At 47.1% G+C, this 26,449-nt stretch overlaps 1 protein-coding gene and 1 pseudogene across 7 annotated transcripts in view; one reads left to right on the forward strand and one right to left on the reverse strand.

The window, feature by feature from the left end:
* Positions 1 to 1,303: 1,303 nt before the first annotated feature.
* Positions 1,304 to 26,449, forward strand: part of RASSF2 (Ras association domain family member 2) — a 42,465-nt gene continuing 17,319 nt past the window's right edge. The window contains exons 1-3 of one of the 6 annotated variants that reach the window (XM_079129115.1): positions 1,304 to 1,441; positions 3,289 to 3,363; positions 24,184 to 24,274. In XM_079129115.1, the coding sequence (XP_078985241.1) occupies positions 24,216 to 24,274 (59 nt within the window). In that variant the 5' untranslated portion in view covers positions 1,304 to 1,441; positions 3,289 to 3,363; positions 24,184 to 24,215. Of the gene's footprint in view, positions 1,442 to 1,836; positions 1,855 to 2,036; positions 2,143 to 2,181; positions 2,445 to 2,488; positions 3,194 to 3,288; positions 3,364 to 24,183; positions 24,275 to 26,449 lie in introns of those variants that run through there. The other 5 variants (XM_079129116.1, XM_079129111.1, XM_079129114.1 and 2 more) reach the window with 5 other exon arrangements.
* LOC306654130 (large ribosomal subunit protein eL8-like) lies at positions 18,818 to 21,216 on the reverse strand (annotated as a pseudogene). Its single transcript has one exon. The product of its transcript is annotated as a large ribosomal subunit protein eL8-like (transcript).

Genomic DNA, 26,449 nt, shown 5'->3' on the forward strand with positions numbered 1-26,449 from the left:
AAATACAAAAAAGGGCTGGGATGTGGCTCAGCGGTTAAGTGCTCTTGTCTCAATTCCTGGTACAAAAAAAAAAAAAAAAAAAAAGAAAAAAGAAAAAGAAAGTTAAAATCACATCTATGACTCCAGTGTGTCTTTCATTGTGTTTTTTGCAGTTTTGGGAATCCAACCCAGGACTTCATGCATGGGAGGTATGCTGTATCACTGAGCTATATCCCTAGAACTTGTCTTTATTTTTATTGGGGAACTCTTTCTAGAATGCTCATCCGCTGCTTCCCTATGGCATGAGCCTTCCTGTCCAGCTCTTGAGGGTGGACACCTATAAGAAAATACGGTTTAGGGGTGGAATTTTTTTCCCCTAGTACTGGGTTTGGAACCCAGCACATCATACATGCTAGGTGTTTTACTACTGAGCTACATCCCCAGCCCTCAACAGTGGACTTTAATTCATCATTTCAATATTTTCAAAATATTTCCACCCCAGATGTATTGTCTCCAGCTTTCCTTGAAGGATGAGGGGATTTTCCTTTCTCTCCTGTGGCTTCTATGGGGAAACTGATGAATAGTGACTTGAATCAATCAATCAATAAATGTATATACCATGATGGAGAATATAATTAGAGAGAAATGTGTTTGGTTTTAAACAGATTCTAAGGTCAGTGTTCCTGATGGGACATGGGACCAGGGATACCCTTGGTCCAGAGAATTGGTCATAGGACACTCACCTGATTCAAGGTAAGTCTGTGAGCTACTTTCCTAGGTGATCAGAGTAGAGACTAAGGGATTCTAGCAGCTTGTAGCTGTTCTTGAGTAACCCAGCACCAAGCAAGCCCCAGTGATAGAAGTCATGGCCACGTTTGGTCATGTGTCTGCAGAGCTGGGAAGGTCAGACTAGAAGAGAAGAAAGAACCCCTTGGAGAAGGTTTATCCTGAGTTACTGGAAGCCCTCCAGCTCTGGATTTCTTCTTACTGAGCTTTCCCTACAGTTTCTGACCTGAGAAACTCCCATGTCCTCAGAATACATTCCCTGAGGGTCCTCCTGTTACCTGCAAAGGAAAGAAGCTTAACAGAATCATGGCTTCAAAGATGGAAAAATTAATGGGAAAAGTTTGATTTTTGGCTCAAGGAGAAAGAAGTAGATTTATTTATTTTCAATAGAAAAAGCCGATCAGTGGCCTCCTTGTTCAGGGTAGCTGACAGTTCTCAGCACCGCCCTACAACTGCATTTTGGGTTCAACAGACTTTTGTGGCTGGCCTGGGAAGCAGATCACCATTTATAACATTGTTTCTAAGGGAGACACATTCCAAGATCCAAACAATGAATTCAATAAAGAATGTTTGGCTTCCAAGCAGGATGAGCTGATCGGGCTGTAAATTGGGGACTGGCCACCATTAATCGTTATGCTCCCTTCCCCTTCGGCGGGGACCACTCTGCAGGGTGGAGGTATGTATGTGGGGGGAGAAATCTGAAAGGGAGAGAGTGCGCAACTGGAGTGTTTGAGGACCTCCCAGGCACTGGAAGTCGCGGAGGTCCAGGGATGGAGATGAGGGGGAGGTGAAAGATGGACAAAGAAACTTGTCCTCCTTCACATTGCTGTCACGTCTGCCAGCCCGCCAAGTCGAAAGGGCCTGTTTAGTCTCTGCCCAGCTCCAACCCTTTTGGGAATAAGCCGGGATGCTGTTGATAAAAACCAAACGAACTAAAACTGCACATCTTCTGCATGGGGAATCCCGTCGCTCTAGGTGGGCTTGGTAGAGCAGCGTGACTGCTCCCTGGGAGTGGCTGTCACAGCGCCAGGCGTGCGGAGGAGCAGGAGCCAAGTCTCCATCCCACTTGGAGAGGGCAGCGATGATGGGGTGAGAGCAGCTAGCTCATCTTCCCCACCCCCGCACACTTACCACCCCCTTCTCACCTCCCCCAGCCCGGAAGAAACCCTGGCAGCCGAGCCCCGACTTGGCGGGCGGGGAAGGGGACGAGCAGTCACAGCATTGTCTAAGAGGGAGGGGAGAAGCTCCGCCCCCTGGAAGGGAGGGGAGGGAAAGGAGGGAGGGCGGGAGAGGAGGGAAGGAAGAAAGGCGAACGAAGAGGGGTGGGGGAGTGATGGAGAGCGAGAGAAAGAGGAGGAGAGAGAACGGTCAGATCCGGTAGGGCTGCTAAAGGCAGAGGGGCGGGAAGGAGGGCGAGGAGGCGGAGGGGAGCCAGGAGGGCGGGGCGGCCGACCCCCAATAGCGCTGCCACCTCCTGCGCCGCCTGGCCGGATTGAGCAGGGCCGCCGATCGCTGGCCGAGGCGCGGCTGGAGCATCCCCGCCCCCGGCAGCGGCGCCCCCACTTTCCAACTCCACGGTCCCAGCGGCGCGCGCGGGATGCAGCTGCCCCGGGACGCAGGCAAGGCACCAGGCACCGGGCGCTGGGAGCGAGAAACTGGCGCCCGATGCTGGGCTCAAGGTGTTGGGGCACCGGGCGGTCCCCTTCCTGTATCGCCCCACCTGGCCCAAAGTTTTTCCTCCGTGGCCCCTGTCCCGTCCGGGTCAGCCCCTCAGTCTTCTGCTCCTGATCTCCTTCCTTCTTCCCCAGCCACAGGGGGATCCCAGGCGTGCGAACTGTCCTGAGGGCCTGGTAGGCGCGGAGCCCCAGCCCACCTGCCTTACGGCAGAAGAAAGTTGTGGCTCTGAATTCCAGCCCCATTCTAAACCTTGGGGGTCCATTCTCTGTGTGCCAAGGGTGGTGGCAGGAAGGTGCCCTCATCCCAGACGCAGGGACTCTGGGACTCCCTGGTGAAGTTGAGCGGGGTAGCAGGTGCAGAGCTGGCAGGCCCAACAGCCCTGGGGAGTGTCCCACCCCAATCCTCCCCCTTCCTTCCTGTACGCTGGACAAGTTCCCCAAAGGCGAGCACCAATCCCCAGCGCAGGGACGTGGCGCGCACGGCTCTCTCTGCCTTCAGAACTGCGGCAGGGTGCTCAGAGGCCCGTGGTCGTCGTGCACTTCCTCTTTGCGGTCTCCGGCCCGCCTGGTGCCTGAGGTCGCTGGGGACCCAATTGTGAGTTCTTTTTCTCCCCACGCGAGGCAGGTGCTTTGGGCGGCCCAGGCAACCTTTTCATTTCATAGTGCGCTCAGCTCTAAGCCGGAGAGTCCTGGGGACAGTGAAGAGTGAAGGTGGCCTGAAAGGGAGACCAAGAGTTCTGTTTCTGGATGGTGTGTGGCCTCTGGACTATCCATTAGCACCTCTGCACCTCCGTAACTAAGAAGCTGAGCTCCAGGTTTCTCACGGCTGCATGCACTTTATTCCCAGGTGTCTGGAATCGAGGTGCCTAGAACGCATTCCTCTGGAGATCAGAGTCCTTGTCTACAGCGGGCCAGAGTTATAGTAAGTACCTTCTTTTCGATGAATGAATGTATGAAGGAATGGGCCCACAAATAGTGATTTGCCCTGGAGCAGACTTTGTTTCTGCCAGTTAGTCTTGACACAATTGGAGGAAAGAATTAGAAACCACAATTGTTTTTAAACAGCTGGGAGTCCAAAGTTCTTCTTTCAAGAACCTGTGAATGGGGAATCTGAGGCTGACCTATCTTACTTTTCAATCCACATTTACTTACTGGGAACTTTATCTGCAGGTTGTCTGAGGGTTAAAGAAACCTCTCATGGCAAAGATGTACTGAGTTTAAGAACAGTTGTGTTGTCTGTTTTAAACTTGTGTTTGGGGAACTGAGGTCTTTTTGAGTGGTGCCTGTTTGGGATCAGAGAACCCCTGGTCTTAGGGCTATGAGTGTGGGCTCTGTTTTCTCCTTTGGACAGGGCAGGCCTCTTCACAGGGAGGTTGAAGAGGGCGTGGAATGCTGTCTGAACTTGAAGAGGTGAGGTTGTGTTGGACAGAGGAGTAGTTTTTGCCCTGGGAGAAGATGGAGGCAGACATGTAGCCTGCCTGGGCTTCTAGGGGTGTGGACTGGTATGGTTTGGGATCCCCTGTGCTGGGGAGCCTGGAAGGCAAGATCTACTCCTTTTTTAACAAATGGAACAACAAAGGTAGTGTATTGGGGGCACACAGGATAAAACTTGGGGGATAGCCTAGACCTATCCCAATCACTTCACTACTCTCTCTTTAAGCTGTTGAACTCACATTAGAATGATGAGGGGCAACTTCAAGGAGCCCAGCTGGAGGAGGCCAGGGGATCTGAAGCTCCCAACAGAGGTTTCACCCCAAGGAAGGGAGGGGTGTGCCCTGTGCAGCTGGCCAGGTGAGCTAGAGCATGTGCTGTACCTTTGAGTCTGTCTCTCCAGCCAGCATCATCCCTACCTTCCTGAGGGTGGGCTTCCTCGGCTCCTGTGCTGTACTGTGCACCTCTCTGCATCTCTAAGTGGCTTCTCTTAGGAGGTTCAGGTCTTTTTCCCAGTTTGTATAACACTGCAGTCAGTGTAGTGGATGGTGGATGATTATTTTCAGTCTCTTACCTCTCTTCCTCACTCTCAGATGCCCTGGGCCATCTGGTACATGTCAGTGTCCTACTGGTTTAGCTTTTATTTCTTGATCTATTTCCTGGTGTCACAGAGCCAGGCTTCTTGTCTGCAATTCTGTGTGTGAGCTGCTTAGGAATGGCTGAGAAAGTTGGCTGGACAGGTGCCCAGAGCTGAGCGTCCTGGCACCTCTGCTGCCTCAAAGGGCTGGACCGCGAGGCTTGCCAGAAAGGGACCTGTCATCAAAGCACAAAAGAACCTGAGCCTGATTATTGCTCTCAGGCTTTGTTGGGATACTTGGCAGGAAATGTCTTCACTGCCTGGAGGTGGGGGTGCAGAGGCAGGGCCAGGTTGCCAGAGAGTCCCTAAAGGGAGGCTGAGAGATGGACTTGGGGATACAAAGGACAATTCCAGGGCTTGACCCAATCTCCTTCTCTCCCCCCAGTGAAAAACTGGGCAGATCTCAGCAGTGTGCTTGGAATGGAACAAGATGTCCAGTCTCTATCTTCAAGTCATAGCTGCAGAGAGCTGTCCCAGCTGAGTTTATACAGCTAGAGTAGCAGTGTCTCCCCCACCTCCCAACCCTCCTATCACTCTTTACAATATGGTCCAGTTATTTACGCCAATGAGACACTGTCCTGTATAAACACCTCCCTGCCTTCCAGAAGAATTTTTAAAAGTCCTTAAGATGGGTAAGCTCCCACAGACCTGTGATTGTTGGTTTCATTTCTTTGGCCTGCTTGTGGGTTCCCACGGAGGATGTGGCCTTGGATGGTGGAGGTTAGTGGATGGGGCTGGAGGCGCAATAAACAAGGACATCCTTAGGCTCAACTGGCTGAGCCGCCAGTGGGTCATTTTCCATATTCCCTGGGATGGCAGACTCCCAGAGCCTGTAATCACAGACTAATGCAGCCATTGGGGATGATAGTTTGCGACTCTGGAACTCCTGCCTAAGGCATCAGTGGCTGAATCAGAGGGAAATCTCTCATAGAAGGAGAAGGCCTGGAAGGGCATTGGGCTAATTCCAGTGAGAAAGGAAAAGGAAAGTAACTTAGAAGGGCCTTTTTTTTTTTTTTTCCCACCTCCTTCTGTTGATGAAAGTTGATTAAAAAAAAAAAAAAAAAAAAAAAAGATGTCTTGTGCTGTCTTTGGATATAGCTACCCAAAATAATTTGGTAAAGTAGATTCATTTTATCAGCATGGTGTTTTACATGTAGTTGGTTTTGTTGCGTAATTGTTCTCTGCTATAAGTGCAATGAAAAGAATATTGAATTTGGAGTCTGACTTGCATTCTAACATTTTCTAGATGCAAGATCTGGGGTTATGTAATACGTACTATCAACGTCCTGCTTCGGTTCCCGGCCTCAACAAATGACTGATGGGAGAAGGGATAAACATTCCAGCTCCCTCACCTCCTGGGTTACTTTAGGACATGCTCTGTCCAATCTCTAAAGTTGGACAGAAGGACTGAATTCCCGTTGCTCTTAGTAGTACCTTGCTCCCTTCATTGGCTCTCTTCCCTTTCCTGGCTCACTTCCCTACCCGCTTTGCACTTGTGTCTTTATATTAGTTTCTACTTCTGGGGAAACCAACCAAAGATGGTCATTAGTCTGTAGTTAAAAACTCATTTAAAGTCTCAATTCCCTCAATTGTAAGATGGAAATTACAGTAACTATCTCACAGTGATATTGTAAAAATCAAATGGACTATCACATGTGGTCAGGCAGGGACTGGGCACACAGCAAGCATTCAGGAATATATATGCTGGTTCATTGGTTAATAAGAAATGGGCTAGGATGAATTTGAGTGTGTATCATGGTGGAACATGGAAAGTTATAATGCTTTGAAGAGAGAGGTTGTCAATAGGTTAAGCAAGCAAACTGAGGTCACCAGCTCAGAGTTTTCATACCTAGATTATAATAGTAAATGTTTAACTCCTGGCTCTCAAAAGGGTGGGGTGGAGGAAGCCTGCTATGTTTTGCTTGCCAATTTCTGTGGTGTAAATATTTCTATCATGAACTGGACTTAGTAGTGCATGCCTGTAATCCCAGTGATCTGTGAGGCTGAGGCAGAAGAATTGCAAGTTGGAGGCCAGCCTCAGCAACTTAGAAAGACCTTAAGCAACATAGTGATCCTGTCCCAAAATAAAAAAGAAAGAGGTCCAGGGTTGTAACTCAGTGATAAAATGCCTCTAGATTCAATCACCAGTATAGAACCCACACACACACACACCCCAAAAAATACCATGGCTGATTTCATGCTACCAACATGGCGTGACCCATCCTGGTGATCTCAATTTCTAATTTTAAACACAGGGGACAGGAGAATAAGATTATAGGAAGGCATGGTGGTACCCACCTGTAATCCTAGCAACTTGTGAGTCTGAGGCAGGAGGATTGGGAGTTCAAAGCCAGCCTCAGTAACTTAGCAAGGCCCTAAGCAACTCATTGAGATCCAGTCTCTAAATAAAATGCAAACAAAGGGCTGGGGATGTGGCTCAGTGGTTAAGTACCATTGAGTTCAATCCCTAGTACAAAAAAAAAAAGAATTGTACTAGGTGACTGGGTGTGGTGGTACATGCCTGGAGAGCCACCCAGGAGCCTGAGGAAGGATGATCATAAGTTCAGGCTCAGCTTGGTCACCTTAGGGAGACCCACTCTCAGAATAAAATAAAAAGGGCTGGGGATGGAGCTCAGTGGTAAAACTCCTGCCTAGCATGCATGAGGTCCCTTGATTTCTTTTTCTTTTTTCTTTTTTTTTTTTTTTTTGCAGTGCTGGGGATTGAACCCAGGGCCTTGTGCTTGCAAGGCAATCACTCTACCGACTGAGCTATCTCCCCAGCCCAGGCCCCTTGATTTCATTGCTAGTACTGCAGGAAAAAAACAAAATAAAAGAATTATACTTAATGTTTGAAATTTGGACTACATTTAAGCTCTGCTCTGAACTAGTTGAGTCATTGTGTGAGCCAGTTCTAGGGTTCATTTAGTGATTATTGAGATACTGATGCTGCGTCTTTCTGGGTCTTAGTTTCTCCATCTTCAAGGTAAAGGATTAGATGATTCACACATCCTTTCTAGCCCTTTATCTCTTTAGAAAGCTCCTTACATTGTCCTTAAAAACAAAACTTTCAACAACAAAAATACTTTTATTTTTTTTTCTGTATAGGGGATTAAATCTAGAGGCATTCTATCACTGTGCTATGTCCTCAACCCTTTTTCTTTTTTCTTTTGAGACGGTCTAAGTTGCTGAGGCTGGCCTTCAACTTGCAATCCTCCTGCCTCAGCCTCCTTAGTTGCTGGGATCATAGGCATGGGCCACTGAACCCAACTCAAAAAATTTCATGTGTTCATGCTTGTGATGACTACAATTGATTGGGGATCCAGCACTGGGCAATCCTAGATTCTTTCCTGTCACACAAGTGATTCAGGGGTTATTAATCCAGTGTCATTCTGCCTTCCTTGTATACCAGTTTTATTTTATGGCATGTCTCCAGAGAAGGCCGAGGAAGGGAGCTAAGAAGGAACTGGTTTCCTATGGAAAGGACAGTCCCTAACTTTCTGAACCACTGTGCAATTTCATAGAAATCCAAATGGAATCTGAGAAAAGTTCACAGGGGGAGAGAGACTTTTATAAGACAGAAATCAATATCCCTGATGTGGTTTTTCCCTTAATGCTCTGGTGACAACCCTTCCAAGGGAATCCCTGACTCAGCAATTCCACGGCAGGACTTCTTATCCTAAGGATATAATTGGACAAGAGTGTGGGGATGTCCCTTGCAGCATTATTTATAATAATGATAACAACAACAGCTATAAAAAGTGGAGACTAAATGCACTACAATCATAAATTAATTATGGGGGCTGGGGAGATAGCTCAGTTGGTAAAGTGCTTGCCTTGCAAGCACAAGGCCGTGGGTTCGATTCCCAGCACCACCAAAAAAAAAAAAAAAAAAAAAAAAAAAAAAAATTAATTATGGTGTATCAACATATTGGGATACCATGTAGCTTCAAAAATAAAGCATATAGTTGTATGTGTATTGACATGGAAAAATAAGACATATTTCTAAGAAGCAAGTCACCAAACATTGCACTATTTTTGGTGTTTTGTATTGTTTTAAGATGAGCATCTCAGTATGTTGCCCAGGCTGGTCTTAAACCCCTGAACTCAAGGGTTCAGACTGGGCTGGGCATGGTGGCGCACGCCTATAATCCCAACTACTCAGAAGGCTGAGGCAAGAGGATCATAAATTCAAGGTCAGCCTTAGCAACTTAGTGAGACACTAAGAAACTTAGGAAAACCCTATCTCAAAATCAAAAATAAGGGGAGATAGCTTAGTCGGTAGAGTGCTTGCCTTGTAAGCACAAGGCCCTGGGTTCGATCCCCAGCACCAAAAAAAAAAAAAAAAAAAAAAAAAAAAAAATCAAAAATGAAAAGAACTGGGGATATGGCTCAGTGGTAAAGCAACCTGGGTTCAATCCCCAGTACCTGAAGAAAAGAAAATCAAATGATCAACCTGCCTTAGGCTCCTGAGTGCTAGGATTATAGACATGTGCCTCCATGCCTAGCCTTGTTTTATATTTGTAAAATAAATAATCTGTTTACATGTGTGTCTTGAAGGATCTATGGCAGAATGTTAGCAGTGATTATCTTTTGGTGTTGAAATTTGGGGAGATTTTTATTTCCATCTTTTGTTCACAAATTATCATTTCATCTTTTATTGTGGGAATATACATATGCATGCATAAATAGCTCATAAAATTTACCCTTTTAGTATCCTTTTAGTGTACAAAAAAATTCGGTGGCATTAAGTACATTCACAATCGTGTGTGGCCATTGCCACTATCCATTTCTAGAATTTTCTCATCATTTCAGGCAGAAGCTCTACATCCTTCACTCCCTTTTCTCCCCAATCCCTGGTAACCTCTGTTCTACTTATTATCTTTACGAATTTGCCTATCCTAGGCACTCCATATAAGGAGACTCATACAATATTTTTTCTTTTGTGAATATTAATCTTTCTGTTTGTCTTTATTTTTAATAAAGAATTCCCCCCCACACACTGTTGGTGTGTTAATGAGGTTAGAGGAGGTCAGCCTTAGCAACTTAGTGAGACACTAAGAAACTTAGGGAAACCCTATCTCAAAATCAAAAATAAAAAGAAATGGGGATATGGCTTAGTGGTAAAGCAACCTGGGTAAGATGTCCCTACAATGGCTGCTCCTTGGGAGGGCCCAGAGCATGTGTGATAGAAAGGAATAAAAACTATGAGAGAGAGAGAGGGTGGGGGGGAAGTGCAGTATTTGGCCTCAGATGGTTCCATTTCAGGTGGTCCTTCTTCCCTCTGACACCAGCACTTCTGCAGTGAATGAGATCCAACCAGTAGAAGTGGACTTGTTGAGACCAGCTTTCTTGAAGATTGAGGGAGTCTCAAGTTTTCTATTTCAAGCATCTTCTGTGTGTTTCAAACCCTGTGACTAACCTAGACGAGCTATATACCCATCATGGCAGCCAACAGAATGGCTGTTGATTGCTTTTTGTCCATGGTGTAGGCTGGGGTGCAGGGAGGACTTTAGCTGGTGGGGTCCAGGAGGCCTCAAGTACTCTGGAGATATGAGCAGTAGCTTCAGATAATTGGTGCCCTCATCCTAAAGCTCCATGTAGGGTCTTTTTGATCACGTGGACATCTGGGGTAGGCATTGTTCTGCTGTGTGTGGGGGTTTAATTGGGACTTTGGTGCAGTAGGGTGGAGGCTGGTGAGCTCTGTCTGCATTTTGGGTTACATCTGAGGTGAAAGGAGGACAGGAAGCTGTGGGACCCAGAACTGGGAAGCCAGGTCTCATGGCTCTATTCAGGGATCACAGCATGGGTCAAGTGGCTTTTCTCCAGTATGCCTCCTTCTGTGTGTGACAAAGGCTTTAAGTTCTTTAAGTAAGCTCCCTTTGGGCCCGCCAGGCCTCCAGCATGTTGGTAGGAGAGTATAGATTCAAGAAGGTTCTCAGGATCTTTCTTTACCTGGCTGTGCTTTTTCATCTGTCTGGTGGGTGACTGTCTTTGAAATTCCAGGCAGTTAGGGAAATAAAAAAAATTCTATAAAAACAGGCTTTGAGGGCCATCCTGGAGAAGTTTTGTTTTTTATGAGGCAGATTTTCCTGTAGGGTTAGTTAGCTTTTCACAGGGCAGGCAGAGGAGGGCCTGAATATGATGTTGTGAAATACTTCCCCTCAGCCTCCTGGAAATGCTCTGGAAACCCCCAGATGTCCCATCTCTCCTGGCACTAGGATGGCTTCCAGATCTGCTGTGTGAGGATGAATTCTGCCCCCCACACCGTTGGTGTGTTACTGAGGTTAGAGGTGGGTGGATAAGATGCCCCCACAATGGCAGGTCCTTGTGAGGGCCCAGAGCATGTCAGACCCTTCCTTCTCTTCCCTCTTTACTGCTTCTCACATCCAAGGAACCTGTCTGTTTCTGAGGGCAGGAAAGGCCAGCCACCTTGGATTTTGGTCTCCAACCCTGTCTCCAGGTAGCAAGTAGAGGAAACCCCAAGATCTCTCCATAGGAAACTCAGAGCCTCAGTCTGTGGCACCATAAAAGGAAGAAGTGCTGGGGTTCCCTTCAGGAAAGGGATGTGAGGTCAGAGGTGAGTCTCAGATTGGCCAGTGACTTGGCAACCACTCAGTAAACAGGACGTGTGGCCATCACAGAAACCTGTGCTCAGAGGAAGCGGGAACTGGAGTCTGCCCTTCCTTACCTGCCCAGATCAGCCAGCAGCCCGTGGACAGGCAGGTGTGTGGGAGGTCACGGGCACGTACTCATGCCCTGACTAACAAATGGCCTCCCTCTAGGATGGGACTCCACTTATATCCCTAATTATTGGGCTAGAAGGAAGCTTAATTTGCCCTTTTCCAGGTTAGACATTACAACTGTCCTATCAAATATCCCTTGGTTTTGAGAAATGCAGGTCAGAATATTTCTTCTTTATTTGCTTTCCTGGGGTCAGTGTTATCTCCACCAATGGCCCACTGTCCCCTGAGGCCAAACCAGTCATGTAGCATTTTTCTCATGGCTGCATTTTAGTCTGTGATTGGGCTGAAACATGTACTTTTTGGCAGGGTCCCTCTGGTGGGCAGTGATAGAGAGGTTGCTTCAGGGAGGCAGATGTGACCAGGCCCTTCGCTGGAGTCTGTAGATAATGGCGGTGGGGGTGGTGGGGTCTAAGTCTCTGGCTTTTCTGAGCCAGAGTCTAAGTTTTCTGACCTACCTTGTCCTATAGTGAGTCATAAGACCCTCCTTGTTTCTGAAGGGTCTTGCCTCATAACCTGGAGTGAGGAACGCTGCATAGAGAGGCCAAGAAGAGTGCAGGCCTCACTGGCTTTCCCCTCCCTGTCTATTGGCATTAGATAAGACCTTTTTTTGTCTAATCACATTTTGACACAGTTGTCCATGCATAAATACCCAAAAGGTCTGGGTTCAGAGAACTCCCAGATAAGTGAACACGTGGCAGTTCTTGCAGGGTGGCATGCCTGGCGAGGGCACCGAAGAGCCGCACCTCTTCACCCAGACCTCACTCTGTGTATCTCTTCATTCCTATCCTCTGCAACATCTTTTACAATAAATCTGTGAATGTCAGGGAGCATCGGCCTGAGTCCTGTGAGCCACGTTAGCTAATTAATCAAAACTGAGAAGGGGGTTGTTGGAACTGGTTTGTACCTGGTGGGTTCAGAGAGCAGGTAAAACTGCCTGGGAATTGCAACTGGCGTGTGAAGTGTAGGAGGTGGTCTAGGGTACTGAGGCCTCAACCCGTGGGATCTGACACTCTCTCCAGGAAGGTAGTCAACTGACGTGGATTAGAGGAGGCCCAGCTGGTGTCTGCTGTGGAATTGAGTGCTAGTGGGAGAAATCCCCATGCACCTGGGGTCAGAAGACTTCTGGGTTGACTGTGGTGTGAGGGCACTTTGCTTTTCCTGACACTCCCTGTACGCCACATACACATACCCATACACGTGAACTCCCATGACCTGGACACAGCCACACCTGCACACAGTCACACTTACCACACACACTCGAACACCCACACCCTATCCCCCCACACATGCATATGTACACATATACCACACCCCACACCCCCATACCTGCTATGCACACAGTCCCTTACACACCCTTACACAGTCCCTTACACACCCATACCTATGCGTTCACGTCCACTCACATGGACCACTCTTTCTGTCTAAAAGTTTTACTTCCTTTGGGCCTCTTTTGGTCCCTGGTTCTCTGCTGAGAGGTTAAGGGCCCTTGAGTTTTCTTCTAAACATCCATCTAAAAGGTCAAAAGCTCGTCGAAGCTGGTGGAACTTCCCTATAATAAACAAGAGGCTGCTCAACCAGCCTGGGAAGCGATTGTCTGGGTGTCCCTGGGGCTGCTTTCCTGGTCATTGACCTGACCAGTGCATGTCTGTTGGTGTGGGGAAGGAAGCAGGCATTTGGGGCAGATCTTCCACAGGCCCTATGCACTGGGGGGCTCAAGCCTGCGTGCAAGGAGGGTCTGAGCCAGAAGGCCCAGGTGGGGCTCCAGTTGGTATACAAGGAGAAGAGACTTTGCAGACTCACCTGCCTGGGGAGTCCCAGCCCTGCTTCTTGCTGCGTTTCAGTTCCTCCTCTCCCTGGTGGCCCAGGCTGAGCTGCGTGTCAGGAAGGGCCTGTGTCTGGCATTGGCCAGCAGCTGAGGCTTTTTCTGGGGATGGGGGAGGGTGGGAATGATTTGTGGGGCCTGTGGTGGGGAAGTAGTTCATTCTGTAGACAGGGTGCTATGTGGCAGGGGTCAGTGGCTCTGTGAATGCCAGTGCTCAGGCTCCTGGACAGGGACCTGCGTACTCTGGGCCTGCAGGGGCAGGGTCTGCCTTTCCTCCAGACGTCTGCAGGGTCAGTCACTCCCTCCTGCCATTCCCAGGACTCCTAGCCTGCTACTGCCTCTCCTGTGCCTGTGTGGGAGTCCCTCAGATCCAGCTCTCAGCGGATACCATAGAAGGAGCACAGGTTTCATGCTGGCTGTGTAACCTGGAACAAGTTGCCTGACCTCTGGGACCTTCTGTTTCCTCATCTGTAAAGCAGTGAAAATAAAGCCCTCCCTGTGGGGTTCCTGGACGGACGGGGAGATAGCACAAGGGCCTTTTCCTAGGAGCATTAGCACTGTCAGGAGCCCATTAGAAACAATATCTTGGACTGGGGATGTGACTCAGTGGTAGAGCACTTGCCTGGCATCCATGAGGCCCTGGATTTGATCCCCAGCACCACAAAAAATAAAAAGAAAGGAAGGAAGGAAGGAAGGAAGGAAGGAAGGAAGGAAGGAAGGAAGAAAGAAAGAAAGAAAGAAAGAAAGAAAGAAAGAAAGAAAGAAAGAAAGAAAGAAAGAAAGAAAGGCATCATTTCAGCCTCCACCCAGAGTCACTGAGCACTGAGTCACTGAGTCAGAAATTGCAGGTTGGGGGTGGCAGGTCTTTGGACTTTAGCAAGGCCTCCAGATTCTGATACACGCTCAGAGGCAGACCCTCCAGACTACAGCTGGGTCAGCTGATTTGGTGAAATCACCTTCCCTTCACCCGCAAGGGGAGCTGTAGTATGTAGGGGTTCTACTTTGCAGCTGTGCCTTCTTGGGTTTGAATCTCAGCTCTGCCCCTTGCTGGCTATATCTTTGGGTAAGTTATATAGCTTCTTTGTGCCTTGATTGCTTTACCTGCAAAATGGGATAATAAAGTTTCTTTTCTTTTTTCTTTTTTTGGTGGTGCTAGGGATTGAACCCAGAGACTCATGCATGTTAGATAAGTGCTCTACCAGTGAGCTACACCCTGAGCTCTAAATTTCTTCCTTAGTGGGGTTGTTGTGGGGATTAAATGAATTGAAGCAGGTAAATAGAGAGCCCATAGTAAGCTCTGTGCATGGTAATTGTCTACTTATTCACATTTGTTGTCTTATCATAGTATGAAAGGATCCCTGGTTGTTGTTTTCCCCATTTGTGGGGAAACAGATATTGAGGACTCCCTGCAACTGATCTTCTGCTAGAGCTTTTGGTCTGAGCCCTTTCCCTCTGGCTTCCTTTATGCTGTTCCTCCTAGGCAGGGCAAAGTAATTTCTTCTGTAATGCTTAAAATTTGGGGCATGGGAGGGAGTCAAAAGTAAAGCTTTGCAAGTGGAGTACATTCTTCCAGAACACGTGACTTTAGTGCCCCTCCATACAAGTGTTTGGTGCTAGATCCCTTCCTGAGCAGAGTGCCTGGGAGAGCCATGTGGTGGACTTTCAGTGGGTCCCTGGGAATCTGGAGAGGGGCCAGGGAAGGAGATGTTAGAGTTCATTTGGGGAAGGATCTTGGGATGAGCAGATTCCAGAGAGGATGCAACCTGGCCAGGAAGTGGGCCTTCTATTGACTGATGCATGCAGGTGGAAAAAGAGCACCTCTTTTCCTTCAGAGTCATCTAGAATTTTGCCCAAGCCCTTGGCAGGTTCAAGTTGGTGAACCTCTGTGTAGAATCTCGTGTCATCTCCAGATCTTGGCAGGAACCCAGCCCACAACTCAAGTCTCCTTCATCGTGTAGTGCAATGAGGCCGGGGTTTCCTGTTTGCCATTGGCACTTCTTCCTGCCCTGATATGAGGGCAGTGCAGAGGGCCCCACATTATCTCCTCTGTCACTGCTTGGTTACAAAGCAGATTCTCTCAGGAGAACAAAGCAAGTCAGTTTTTAACACCATAGTATGAAGCACTGTGTCAGATAACTCTATTGTCCAACCCAGGAGATGCAGATTGTCCTCAGAGGGAGGGGCAGGGCTCAGATAAGAGGTAGGGACAGGCCCCAAAAGGGGAAGCTGCAGACCTCCAGCAAGCATTTCCTTTGCATCAGGTCTAGAGCTCAGGCTGACTTCCTGGCTTCTATGACATGGTGCCCTGGTTTGTGAGAGGGAGCCCTTTGCATCAGCTCTGTGCCTGCATATACCGACCCTTTGGGATACTCTACAATGTCTCTTTGGAAATATTAATAACAGGAAGGAGGTGCTAAATACCCAATTCAGGTTGCTTTTAGGAATTTCCATTCCTTCCTTCCTTCAAAGGATATTCTCTCACTGATCTGGAGGGTCTGCCACCCTGGGAACTCCCCACAGGAAGCTCCCCTCCTGGAGTCTGTTTCTCTCTCCTTGCAGGTGTTTTTCTTGGAGACTGGGGCTGCCTGCATCCTATAGATTGACTTCTGCCCTACTGCCCTCCCCATGCCTCACTGGGAGCTGAGGTGTGGGTGGGGTGAAACCTGGCTCCTGCCATACAACCAGGAAGACAGTTTAGGAAACAACAGAAACAGCCACCAAAGGGTATTCTTCATCCATGCCACCCTGGACTTTCCAGGGGCTGTGCCTTTCTGTTCTGCATTTGCCCCCCCCCCCCCCCCCCCCCGGGACTTTTCAGGCAACAATTAAGAGGAAAGGCACTTACTTTCAAGGCTGGAAGAGAAACCACAAGGAGATAGTGTCTGGGCTCCCTGGCTGCAGGGAGGGAGGGCAGCAGTATTTGGAGACACCGAGGGCTAAGAACAGATTTTGTTGTCTTTGGAGAGAGCTCTGGATGCTGTTCCCACCTCTTAGGGCTTCTTGAGGACTTGGCATTTGCTCTCCTCAGAGGAAGCTGAGCCTGTGAATTTCCGGGCCTTGGACAGCCCCTCGTTTATTTTCTGGGAGGCTGGAAACACCTGTGAGTGGGGTCTGTGAAAAGGAGGCAGGGAGGCCCCTCAGAGTGGGGGTGACAGGGCCTTGACTGGCACAGAGCTGGGGTGAGTTTATCCCCATCCCTGCGGGCTGGCCTTGCACAGCACCAGGACAGTCCTGAGTGGGCAGGTGCTTCTTCCCAGCTTGGCAGAGCCAGGATGTGCTTCAGTACCCAACTCAGGGCTGCTGTGCTGGGCACTGTGGTACCCACCTGGGTTCCCTTTATCAATTGCGTGTTGGGAGCATTGGCTCCTGACAAGCCTTAGCTACCCCCTTGACCCTGAGATGGGCTCTTGCAGGGAAATGCCTGGGAGTCACTCCCTCTCCCTGAGTGGAACTCGACTGGCCGAGGGGTATAAGGCCTGTCCTGCCTGCTTCTAGCTCGACAGCTCCTGCTCATTGCACCCCAGAGCGCCCTTGGGAGCAGGCTGAGTCTGGCTGCCTCCAGCAGAACTGTGCATCCCTAGCTCATTGCCCGCCTGCCCAGGCTCCCTCACTCCTTTACAGGTTTCTCCTGAAGATGGGTCCTCCTCCTGCTGGGCTCCTAGGGTTCCCTTCCCTGGGCTGCTGCTGACCCCCTCCTTTTCCTTTAGTGTGGGCAGGAGAGAGGCATAGGCTGGGAGCTGTGGGCCCAGAGGGAGGAAGGTCCAGGTTCAGGAGCGGGAACACCAGACAGGATTTCTGAGTGGTGCTGTAAGGAGGGGCAGCCTGAGGGCTGAGCACCTTCCCCACACACACTGCCCTGGGGACAATAGGGACAGTTCAGAGGGGGAGGTAAGTGTGAATCAGGGTCTAGGGAACATGTGAGTTCGCTTAGGTCTCAAGAAGGAACATGAGTAGGCCTGCAGGGCCTGGGAAGCAGGCCCAGAAAGTGTGTCACATTAATGGCCAAGGAACCTTTCCTTTGTAAGGATATTCTCTTGGGTCTTTGGGAAGGTCATGCCCTTGAGTTGTCTTAGAAACAGGCAGGCAATCATGATGGGTCTCCACATGGAGTCAGCTAGATCCCATTGACAAGCTAGATGGCCTCACCTAGGCGATTAATGAAGCTGAGGAGAATCTAGAATAATCTGCCAAAGCAGGAAGCTAATGCTAGAAGGGAAAAATGGTCCCAACAGGAGCTCAATATGACTAGGATGTTCATTGTTAACTAGGCAAGTCCTTTAATAGTCACATCTAAAGTTTTTGCAGATGTGCTCTGTAGTTAGTAAATATTCAGTATGTACTTTATTTTCTAAAGTAATTTTTCTATAAAGCAGTACTGATTCTTCTTTTTGCCCCCACTGGTGGTACTGGGGATTGAACTTAGAGCCTTGTGCCTGCTAGGAAAGCCCTCTACCACTGAGCTACCTCTCAGCCCTTTTTATTTTTTAATAAAAAGGGTCTTCCCAAGTTGTCCAGGCTGGCCTCAAACTTGTAATCTTCCTGCCTTGACCTCCCAAACTGCTGGGATTACAGGCATGTGCTCAGCTGATATAGATTTCTTGAGGGGTAAGTATCTATGTACACAGAGGGAGTTCAGTAGATTTTAAGTGTTTTAGATTTCCTAAGAGCAGTTCCACTTAATAATTATTTATGTAAAATCTGCTCTTTCCCCTTCCCTTTTAAAAGACGTGGTGAGTGTCAGTCTGTATTCCCAAAGCATTGTGGGAAGTGATGCTTGTAAATGATTCTTACAAGGCATTTTGGAGCACAGGAGGACTCTGGAAGTTCTAGATAATAAAACAGGGAAGACAGAAGAGTTGCAATCAGCTGGCTGAGTGAATCCCTCTCTCCAAGGCCACTGATGTTGGCAGGCACCCTCGGAGGAAGTCTCCAATTGAATCCACATTCCAACCCCATAAACTGTCTTCCTCTGACCCTTCCTTATGTGAGGAACAATACTCTGAGACCTAACTATAAACTTCCGGCCCTTTGTTAACTGCTGCTGCTGTGTTGCCCCAAAGCATGCATGCATAACTTTAGCTTGGTTTTCGCAGCTGGCTGGAGTAGTCAGGAATTTGCGGTTAGGATTGGAAAGTTTGTGAAGAGAGACGTAGATGTTTCTGAGGCAGACAAAGGAGGGGTGGTGTCCTAGAATCACTTACCTGGAATTTCAGTTCAACAACATGGTAGACTGTGTAAATATTTTCCTAGTACTCCTTCCCTGAGAAATAGAAAAAGTTGGGAGAAGTCAGATCCAAGACAACATAAGGGACAACATGAGCCTATAGGTTGCATTTATTGCTATTGCTATGACCTTGATGAGATCACCCAAGAGGTAGGAAGTGACTGAGTCCTGATGATTTGCATATTTGGGGCCATCAGACTACATGATTTGTATCAATCTGGTAAGTAAAAAATGGTCATGAGGGTCATGGTCATGAGTTCTCTTCATAGGTTTATTATTAAGTTGAATTTATTTTTCTATGAATTATGTCCTTTGGGCCTCCCCTTTTTCAAAACGAGTGTAAGACATTTTTCTTATTGATTTATTAAAGCCCTTTATATATTAAAAACATTAACCCTTTGTTTTGTGTATTGTAAATAGTTTCCCCAATTTGACATATGCCATTTGACTTTGAATAGGGTAAATTTTTTTTTTTTCCCAAAAAAGTTAACATTTTTACAGGTTAGCATCTTTAAAAAAGAAAATGTCTTCTGTATTTTGAGTTTTGAATAGAAAGTTTTTTCCCATCTGAAGTTTCTTCAGTTATTTATTTATTTACTCATTTATTGGTACTAGGGATAGTACTCAGGGGAACTTTACCACTGTACTACATTCCCAAGCCTTTTTGTTTTTTATTTTGAGGCAGAGTCTCCCTAAAATGTTAAAGGTACACTAAGTTTCTGAGGCTGGCCTCAAACTCACAATCCTCCTGCCTTAGCCTCCTGAGTCACTGGGATTTATAGGTGTGTGCCACCAAGCCCAGCACTAGCATTTTATTTGATTTGATTTTTCTGGATGAAAGACAATGTTTATTATTATGTACAGAAAACCCAACAGTGTACATTTATCTCAGTTCAGTGACAAGTTCTTTAGCCTCGGCCTTTTCCAACTTGGCAATGCGGGCCACAGATTTTGGACCCAAGGACAGTGCCTTCCCAGTCAAGTCGGATCTCGTCATATCTGTCATGGTAGTTGGTTCTGATAGCTTTCATCAGCTTTGCCAGAGCGCCTTTGTCTTCCAAGTTAATCTGGGTGAAGCCCTCAGTGGTGCATGTCTTCCAGCGAGCCAGACATCCCAGTCTGGCCTTCCCCTTGACTGTGCGACTCCCATCTTGCCCCACAGGGCCGGCAGGAAGACAGCCAGCTCAATGGGATCCACGTCATGTGCAGTTGCCACCAGCTGAGCCCCCTCGTTCTCCACCAAGGTGGTGACAGCATTGACCCCTGCTCCAAGGAGCAGCCCTCTCTTAGTGGGGATCTCCCTTTTGCCAGCATCTTTCCTCTCTACCTGGGCCTATAGCCTCTGCTGCTTCTCCTGCTTAGTCTCTGGTCTGTACTTGGGGGCTGACTTAAGCAGCTGGTGAACTGGCTAATCACAGGAGGCACTTCCAGCTGCTTACAGAGTATAGCCCTTTGCTGCTGCAGCTGGATGTAGTGGGGGCATCTTACAAAGCGGGTAGGGTCCCTGTGGGGCTGGATGTCCTGTCCAGTGCTGAAGTCCTTAGGCCTTTTCTTGAACAGGGTGTTCACCTTCTTAGCTTCCTACCTCTTGATGACAGCAGGGACCTGGGCCAGCTTCTTCCCCTTGACCTTCTTTCCTTTCAGCATCTTGGGCAGCTGGAGGAGACAGCAGCATTTTATTGTTTAATGCTTAAATTTTTTATTCATCTGTGATTTCTTTTGGTGAATGGAGTAAGATAGGGATTTAGCTTCCTTATTGTTGCCTTTCCAGAGTCAGCTAATTCTCTAGTGACTTTTTTGTTGTTGTTAATCTATCTTTTCCCATTATTTAGAAATTCTGCTCACATTCTATGTTCTCAGATATATTTGGGTCTCGAGTCTATTTCTGTATGTTACACTGTTTCATTGATCTGCCTATTGTTTTCTGTAGTTCCAAATAGATTTAATAACTATAGAGAAGACTTAAATTCTCTAATTGGTATTCTCAGTAGATTTAAGAGGACATGGAATCAAAAGGGAATCGTCTTAAGAGCTAGACAGATTGCTTTCAGATGCAAAACAGAATTACCAAATTATAGGTTATATGGGAGGCAGTGAACAAAGAGAGGTCTGCAGAAAATTCAACCAATGAATTAGAAGATTCGCTGAAGAATTTTGAGGAAAATAAGGAATGGAGATTATGAGCACAAATGATATAAGACTTGAAAGATAGCTGCAGAAATGGATGGATAGATGAAGACAGACTCCAGTGTTCATGGGGAGAAGGGTACCAGGCATTACCCATCTGATTCCCACGCCAGACAGGTTGTGGAGTGGCTCTGAGGTTCCTCATGACCTCTGTTTTAGTCACCTATTTCGTTGCTGTGACTAAATGATCTGACCAGCACAATGATAAAGGATGAAAGGTTTATTTGAGGGCTCACTGTTTCAGGGGTCCTAGTTCATAGAAGGCCAGCTCTGTTCCTCAGGGCTCCAGGTAAGGCTGAACATCATGGCAGAAGAGCGTGGCAGAAGGAAGCAGCTCACATCATCAGGAAGCAGAGAGAGACTCCATTCTCCAGACACAAATCATATACCCCCAAACCACGCCCCAATCCCAATCTCCTCCAGCCACACCCTACTACTTCAATTAATCCCATTAGGGGGTTAATTCACTGATTGGGTTAAAACCCTCTCACGACCCAATCATTTCTCCTCTGAACCGTCCTGCATTGTCTCACCTGTGAACTTTTGGGGACACCTCACATCCACACCATAACAACCTCCATGTGCTTTAGATCTGGCTCCAGGTTTCCCTTCCCTGGGCTCCTACCACCAGCTTCTGGCTCTGCTCACCGTGGCCTTCACCCGAGGCACCCTGTTCTCTGGGCTTCCAGAATGCAGTACTCTTGTCCCCCGCCACACCAAGGGATTCTTCTTCCTCCACCCACCCTGACTGACTGGTTCCTCAGAGCACTGCCTTAGCCCTTTCTTCTCTCTCTGGTGACCTCACCTGCTTTTCCGACCTAAAGCTGCACACACCACCCCCTCCTGCACAGCTCGGGGGGCCTGATCCTCCTGCTTGGGCACATCCACCCTCACTTTGGCAGGTGCCATCTCATCCAAGACTTCTTAGTTTGGAGGTCACTTCCTCCACAAAGCCCCCAGCCTCCCACCCAAATCCATATAGGTGCCCTTCTGCCACCATAGGCCTGCCTTCCTTTGGTAGAAGGGGCTCCCTTTGTCCCCCTCCTACTAGACTGTACCCCAAGGGCAGGGCAGGGCCCATCTGCTTTTGAACACTGTGGAGCCCTCCAGAAGTACACTGTTTGGCATGGCTGGGCACACAATAAATGTTTGTTGAAAGTGAAAATTTACACATGCAGATAAAAAGTACTCACTAGTTATGGGTAATTGTCTCTTAAAAAGAAAAAGAAAAAGCTTGCTCACTTTCCTTTTTCCCTTTTTATGTGGTATATATTCACTCTGGGTTTTATAATCAGATTCTTTTCTCTGGAAATTTTTTTCCGGAAAAAAACTTGCCAGGGCCAGGTACTGGGGACTGAACCCAGGGGCACTTAACCACTGAGCTACACTCCCAGCCCCTTTTATTTTTATTTTTGAGACAGGGTCTTGCTGAGTTGCTTAGGGTCTTGCTAAATTGCTGAGGCTGGCCTCGAACTTGTGATCCTCCTGTCTCAGCCTTCCTAGTTGCTAGGATTACAGGATGCGCTGCCACACCCAGCCCTTTCTGGAAAAAAAAAAAACATTTTTAAATATATTTAAAATTTAGAGAAAGCAGTGTGTCTCTAGGGTATGACTTTTGGTTATGGGTGGACTTTGAGTTTTCTGAGTGGAACTCAGTCCTCTGCTCCCTCCCCGCCTTTCACTCTTTCCTTAGGAAGCCTTTACATTAGTTTCCCATAGTTGCCATAACAAATTACCAAAACTCAGTGGTTTAAAATAACACAGATTTATTATCTTAACAGTGGTGTGGGTCAGAGGTCTGTCATAGTTCTCATGGGACTAAAATCAAGGTGTCAGCAGGGCGGGTTCCATCTGTTTCCATAAACAAACGTTGAGCTTGGTTTAATGAAATGCTTGCTGAAGTATTTAAGGGAAAGTGATTGATGTCTGTAATCTACTTTGAAATGAATGACAAATAACGCTTATAACTGAATTAAGGGATGTACAGATGAATAGATACAGTAAGTTTAGTAGAAGATTAGGGATACAATAGCCTTGGCTTTCATGGCCATGTTTCTTCATCTTTATGTTTGCAAACTCTTTCTTTCATTTTTCTTTTTTTTCTTTCTGGCTAATGGGCATTGAACCCTGGTGTACTCCTGAGCTACAACCCCAGCCCTTTCACTTTTTTGAGACAGGATCTCACTAAGTTGCTGAGACTGGCCTCAAGTTTGCAATCCTCCTGCCTCAGCCTCCTGAGTTGTTGGGGTGACAGGTGTGTTCCACCACACCACCTTGAAATTTCACTTAATAAAATGTTTAAAAAAATAATTGCTAGTACCCAGAAAAAGCGAGCCTTTCTGTCATTTCTGTGCATCCATATAAATGCCAGTGGTTCTCAGTAGGTGGTGATTTTGCATCTAGGAGACACTTAGTAATGTCTAGAGACATTTTTGATTATTATGACTGGGGTGATCTAGTGATTACAGGCCAGGGTGCTGCTAAACAGCCTCCAAAACTCAGGACAGCCCCCAAGAACAAGAATGATCTAGCCCCAGGTGTTAATAGTGCCAAGAATACCTGATGAATACATACATATTGAAATGTATGTATTTATACATATAAACATGTATGTATCTATGCTTTTTCTTTTTGGTACTGGGAATTGAACCCAGGGGCACTTTACCACTGAGCTACACCTCCAACCCTTTTAATTTTTAATTTTGAGTCAGGGTCTTTCTAAGTTGCTTAGAGCCTCCCTAAGTTGCTGAGGCTGGCCTTGATCTTGTGATCCTCCTGTCTCAGCCTCCCAAGTTGCTGGGGTTACAGGGATGTGCCACCAAGTTGAGCTGTTTATGCATATTTTATATTTACATGTATTTAAAACAACTTAGACTCATAGCCTCATAACCTGTGTTTTCATAATGTATTGCTGTTTTCCCAGGTTTTTTGCGTCCAGTTCCATTTGGGCATTTTAGGTGGTTTCCCTGTCCTCAGTGTATTAGTCAGTTTTCCCTCACAAAATAACAGATAAGCAGCTTAAAAGGAGGAATCATTTATTGTGGTTGGTGGTTTCAGTCTGGGTTTGCTTGACCCCTTCACTTTGGGCCTGTGGTGAGGCAGCACATCACGGCAGGGAGCATATGGTGGAGCAAAGCTATTCACCTCATGGTGGACGGGAAGCAGGGAGCGAGAGGGAGAGGCTGTGCTCCCAATGTCCCCTTAATGGCACGCCCAGGGACCACACTTCTTTCCCTGAGGTCCTACCGCCTACATGTTACACTACCTCTCAATAATGCCATAGGCTGGTGGCCAAGCTTTCAACACATGGCATTTGGGGCACATTTAAAATCCAAAACACAACACTCCATATGCTTCAGGAGACGCTGGGCTGTCCCTGTCTGATGGGTCTCTACGCTGTGTTGTGAAGTTCCCTTCAGGAACAAGGCTTGTTGGTCGTCCTTGGGACCAACTTGGGTACAGCATTCTTTGTGGCTGGGGCATTTGTTCTTGGACTATCCAAAAGCTGTTATCTTTCCTGCGGGTGTTTCAGAGTGGCCTCTTATCAGTCCTGGGTCAGCATTGGTCACCCCAGGCTGTGGATCTGGAGGAAGGTCTGATTTAAGGTTCTCCTCCCCTTGCCAACTGCTGCCTGAGTTCTGCTTAATTCCTAAGGGCACAAGCCAGCTTCAACCTCTGTCTTCTCCTTTCCATTACAGGCCTGCCCTTCGGATGAAAAGAGAAAGGAAGAATGGACTATAGTCACCAAACTTCCCTTGTCCCATGTGGACAAGATAAATACATTTCCAAGTAAGGTTTTGTGCTATGTTGTGTGCCCAGTGGCCAATACCGTGTGGGGACATTGTGGGTGGACAAGAGGCCACTGGTAGAGGGGCTAAACCTCTGTGCATCAGAGAGCCAGGACTCTGGTGTGTGAAAAGGAGCCAAGCAGCTGAACTTGGACTTGTGAGGACAATGACAAATCTGCAGTTAAAGATAAAAAAATATATATACCCCCAAGCCTAGCCTGTGAGGGAAGTAAAGGGGGAGCAAGACACAGCATCTTTTGGGGACTCAAAGGAGGTGGTATCTTGGAAGTCTTCCAGGAGGATATGTTGGATGGTGGCTGCTTGTGTGGCCTGTTTGTGTTTGCCTCAGATTCATATGTTGAATCTTAACCCCAAATCGATGGTTTGGAGAGGCGAGGCCTTCAGAAGATGAATAGATCATGAGGGTGGAGACCTCATGAATGGAGTTAGTACCCTTAGAGAAAAGGCCTGAGGGAGCTTGTTTGCCCTTCTACCATGTGAGGACACGGGAAGAAGGTGCTATCTTGAAGGGCAGGCCCTCACCAGACTCTGAATCTCCTGGTGCCTTGATGTGGAACTTTCTGTCCTCTAGATCTATGAGACGTGAACTCCTGTTGTTTATAAGCCACCGAGTCTCTGGTATTTTGTTATAGCAGCCCCAACACACTAGACACTAGTCACTGTCTTGTCTGTGATGTTGCCTGGGGGAGTCCTGCCTAGGGTTGTATGTCACTTAGTTGCTGTGTTTCTGGCTAAAATTAGCACAGGTGCCCTATGAATAGAATGGACAGGTTCATTGTTTTCTATGTACTATAGTCTGTTGCACTCAGATTTTTTTCCCCCTTTCTTTTCTTTCTTTCTTTTTTTGCTAATATGACAAGGGTTAAGCCAAAAGTGGCTTTTTTTCCATTAAAAATTTGAGGATATATTTTTCTGCCCAGCTTGGGAATTTTACATATGGAATGTTCTTCATCTTAAATAAGCATTGAGTTTATCTGAGACTAAATTGTTTTAGACACACTTGGCCATACGCAGATGCCTGTTGCGTGAGATCCAGAACATTCTTATCTCTTTATTGAAGAATTTCTCCAGGGACTTTTCCTGACCTGGTTTCAGATCTGTGTGTTCAAAAGTACCAGATATTTTGTTTTAAGTAATTTGGAATTATATATTTTTTTTCACCCACTCATTCCAACTTGCTTAGAATTACTCCCTTATCTAGGTTTAATTTGTCAGAAATTTTTTTGGAATTTCCAGTGAATTTTAACTTGTGCTGTGATCCAAAAACCTCTCCATTGGATGACTGTGTTTTGAGAGAGACTGGATTCTGTCACCTCTTGCCTGAGAATAGGCAAAAACACATGGCAGGGCTTCCTCAACTTCCCGACCTTCATCCCTCATGGAGCACAGTAACAAGCACTTTTTAGATAATCAGAAATAGAACATTGCTGGGTGTGGTGGTGCCAGCCTGTAATCCCAGTGACTCGGGTGGCTGAGTCAGGAGGATTGCAAATTCAAGATCAGCCTCAGCAATTTAGTGAGACCTTGTCTCAAGAAAAAAAAAAAAAAAAAAAAAAAAGAACTGGGGGTGCAGATCAGTGGTAGAACACTTGCTTAGTGTGCATGAGGCTCTGGGTTGAATCCTCCGCAACACACACACACACACACCAAAAAAAAAAAAAAAAAAAAAAGATAATAACAAAATAAAAAAATGGAGAGAGAAGAAAGAAAGAAAGAAAATAGAATATTGCTGGGGGCCCAGAAGCCCCCTCCTGTCCACTTCCACTCACTGTTCCACAAGGTGACCCTCTATTCTGAATCCTAAAACCCATTTCAAGCCTTTATTTATTGATTTTTTTGGTACTGGGGATTGAATCCAGGGGTGCTCAATTACTGAGCTACATCCGCAGCCCCAGGCACACACGATGGTGCCTGGCCCATTTTGAATTTTATACCAACGGAATTGTGGGTAATGTTCTCTTTTGGGTTTGGCTTCTTTCATGATGAGATCTGTTCATGTGTGTGTGGCTCATTCATCTCTATTATTGTGTGATACTGCATTGTGTGACAGTGACTCCCTCTGCTCATCCACTCTCTTGTTCGTGGGAGTTTGTAAGTTTTTAAACCCACAGTGAGGTCATGTCAATCACACCGGTCTGTCCCGGACCTGTCCCTG

The sequence above is a fragment of the Sciurus vulgaris genome, assembly GCF_902686455.1.
Source record: "Sciurus vulgaris genome assembly, chromosome: 2".
Taxonomy (NCBI): Eukaryota; Metazoa; Chordata; class Mammalia; order Rodentia; family Sciuridae; genus Sciurus; species Sciurus vulgaris.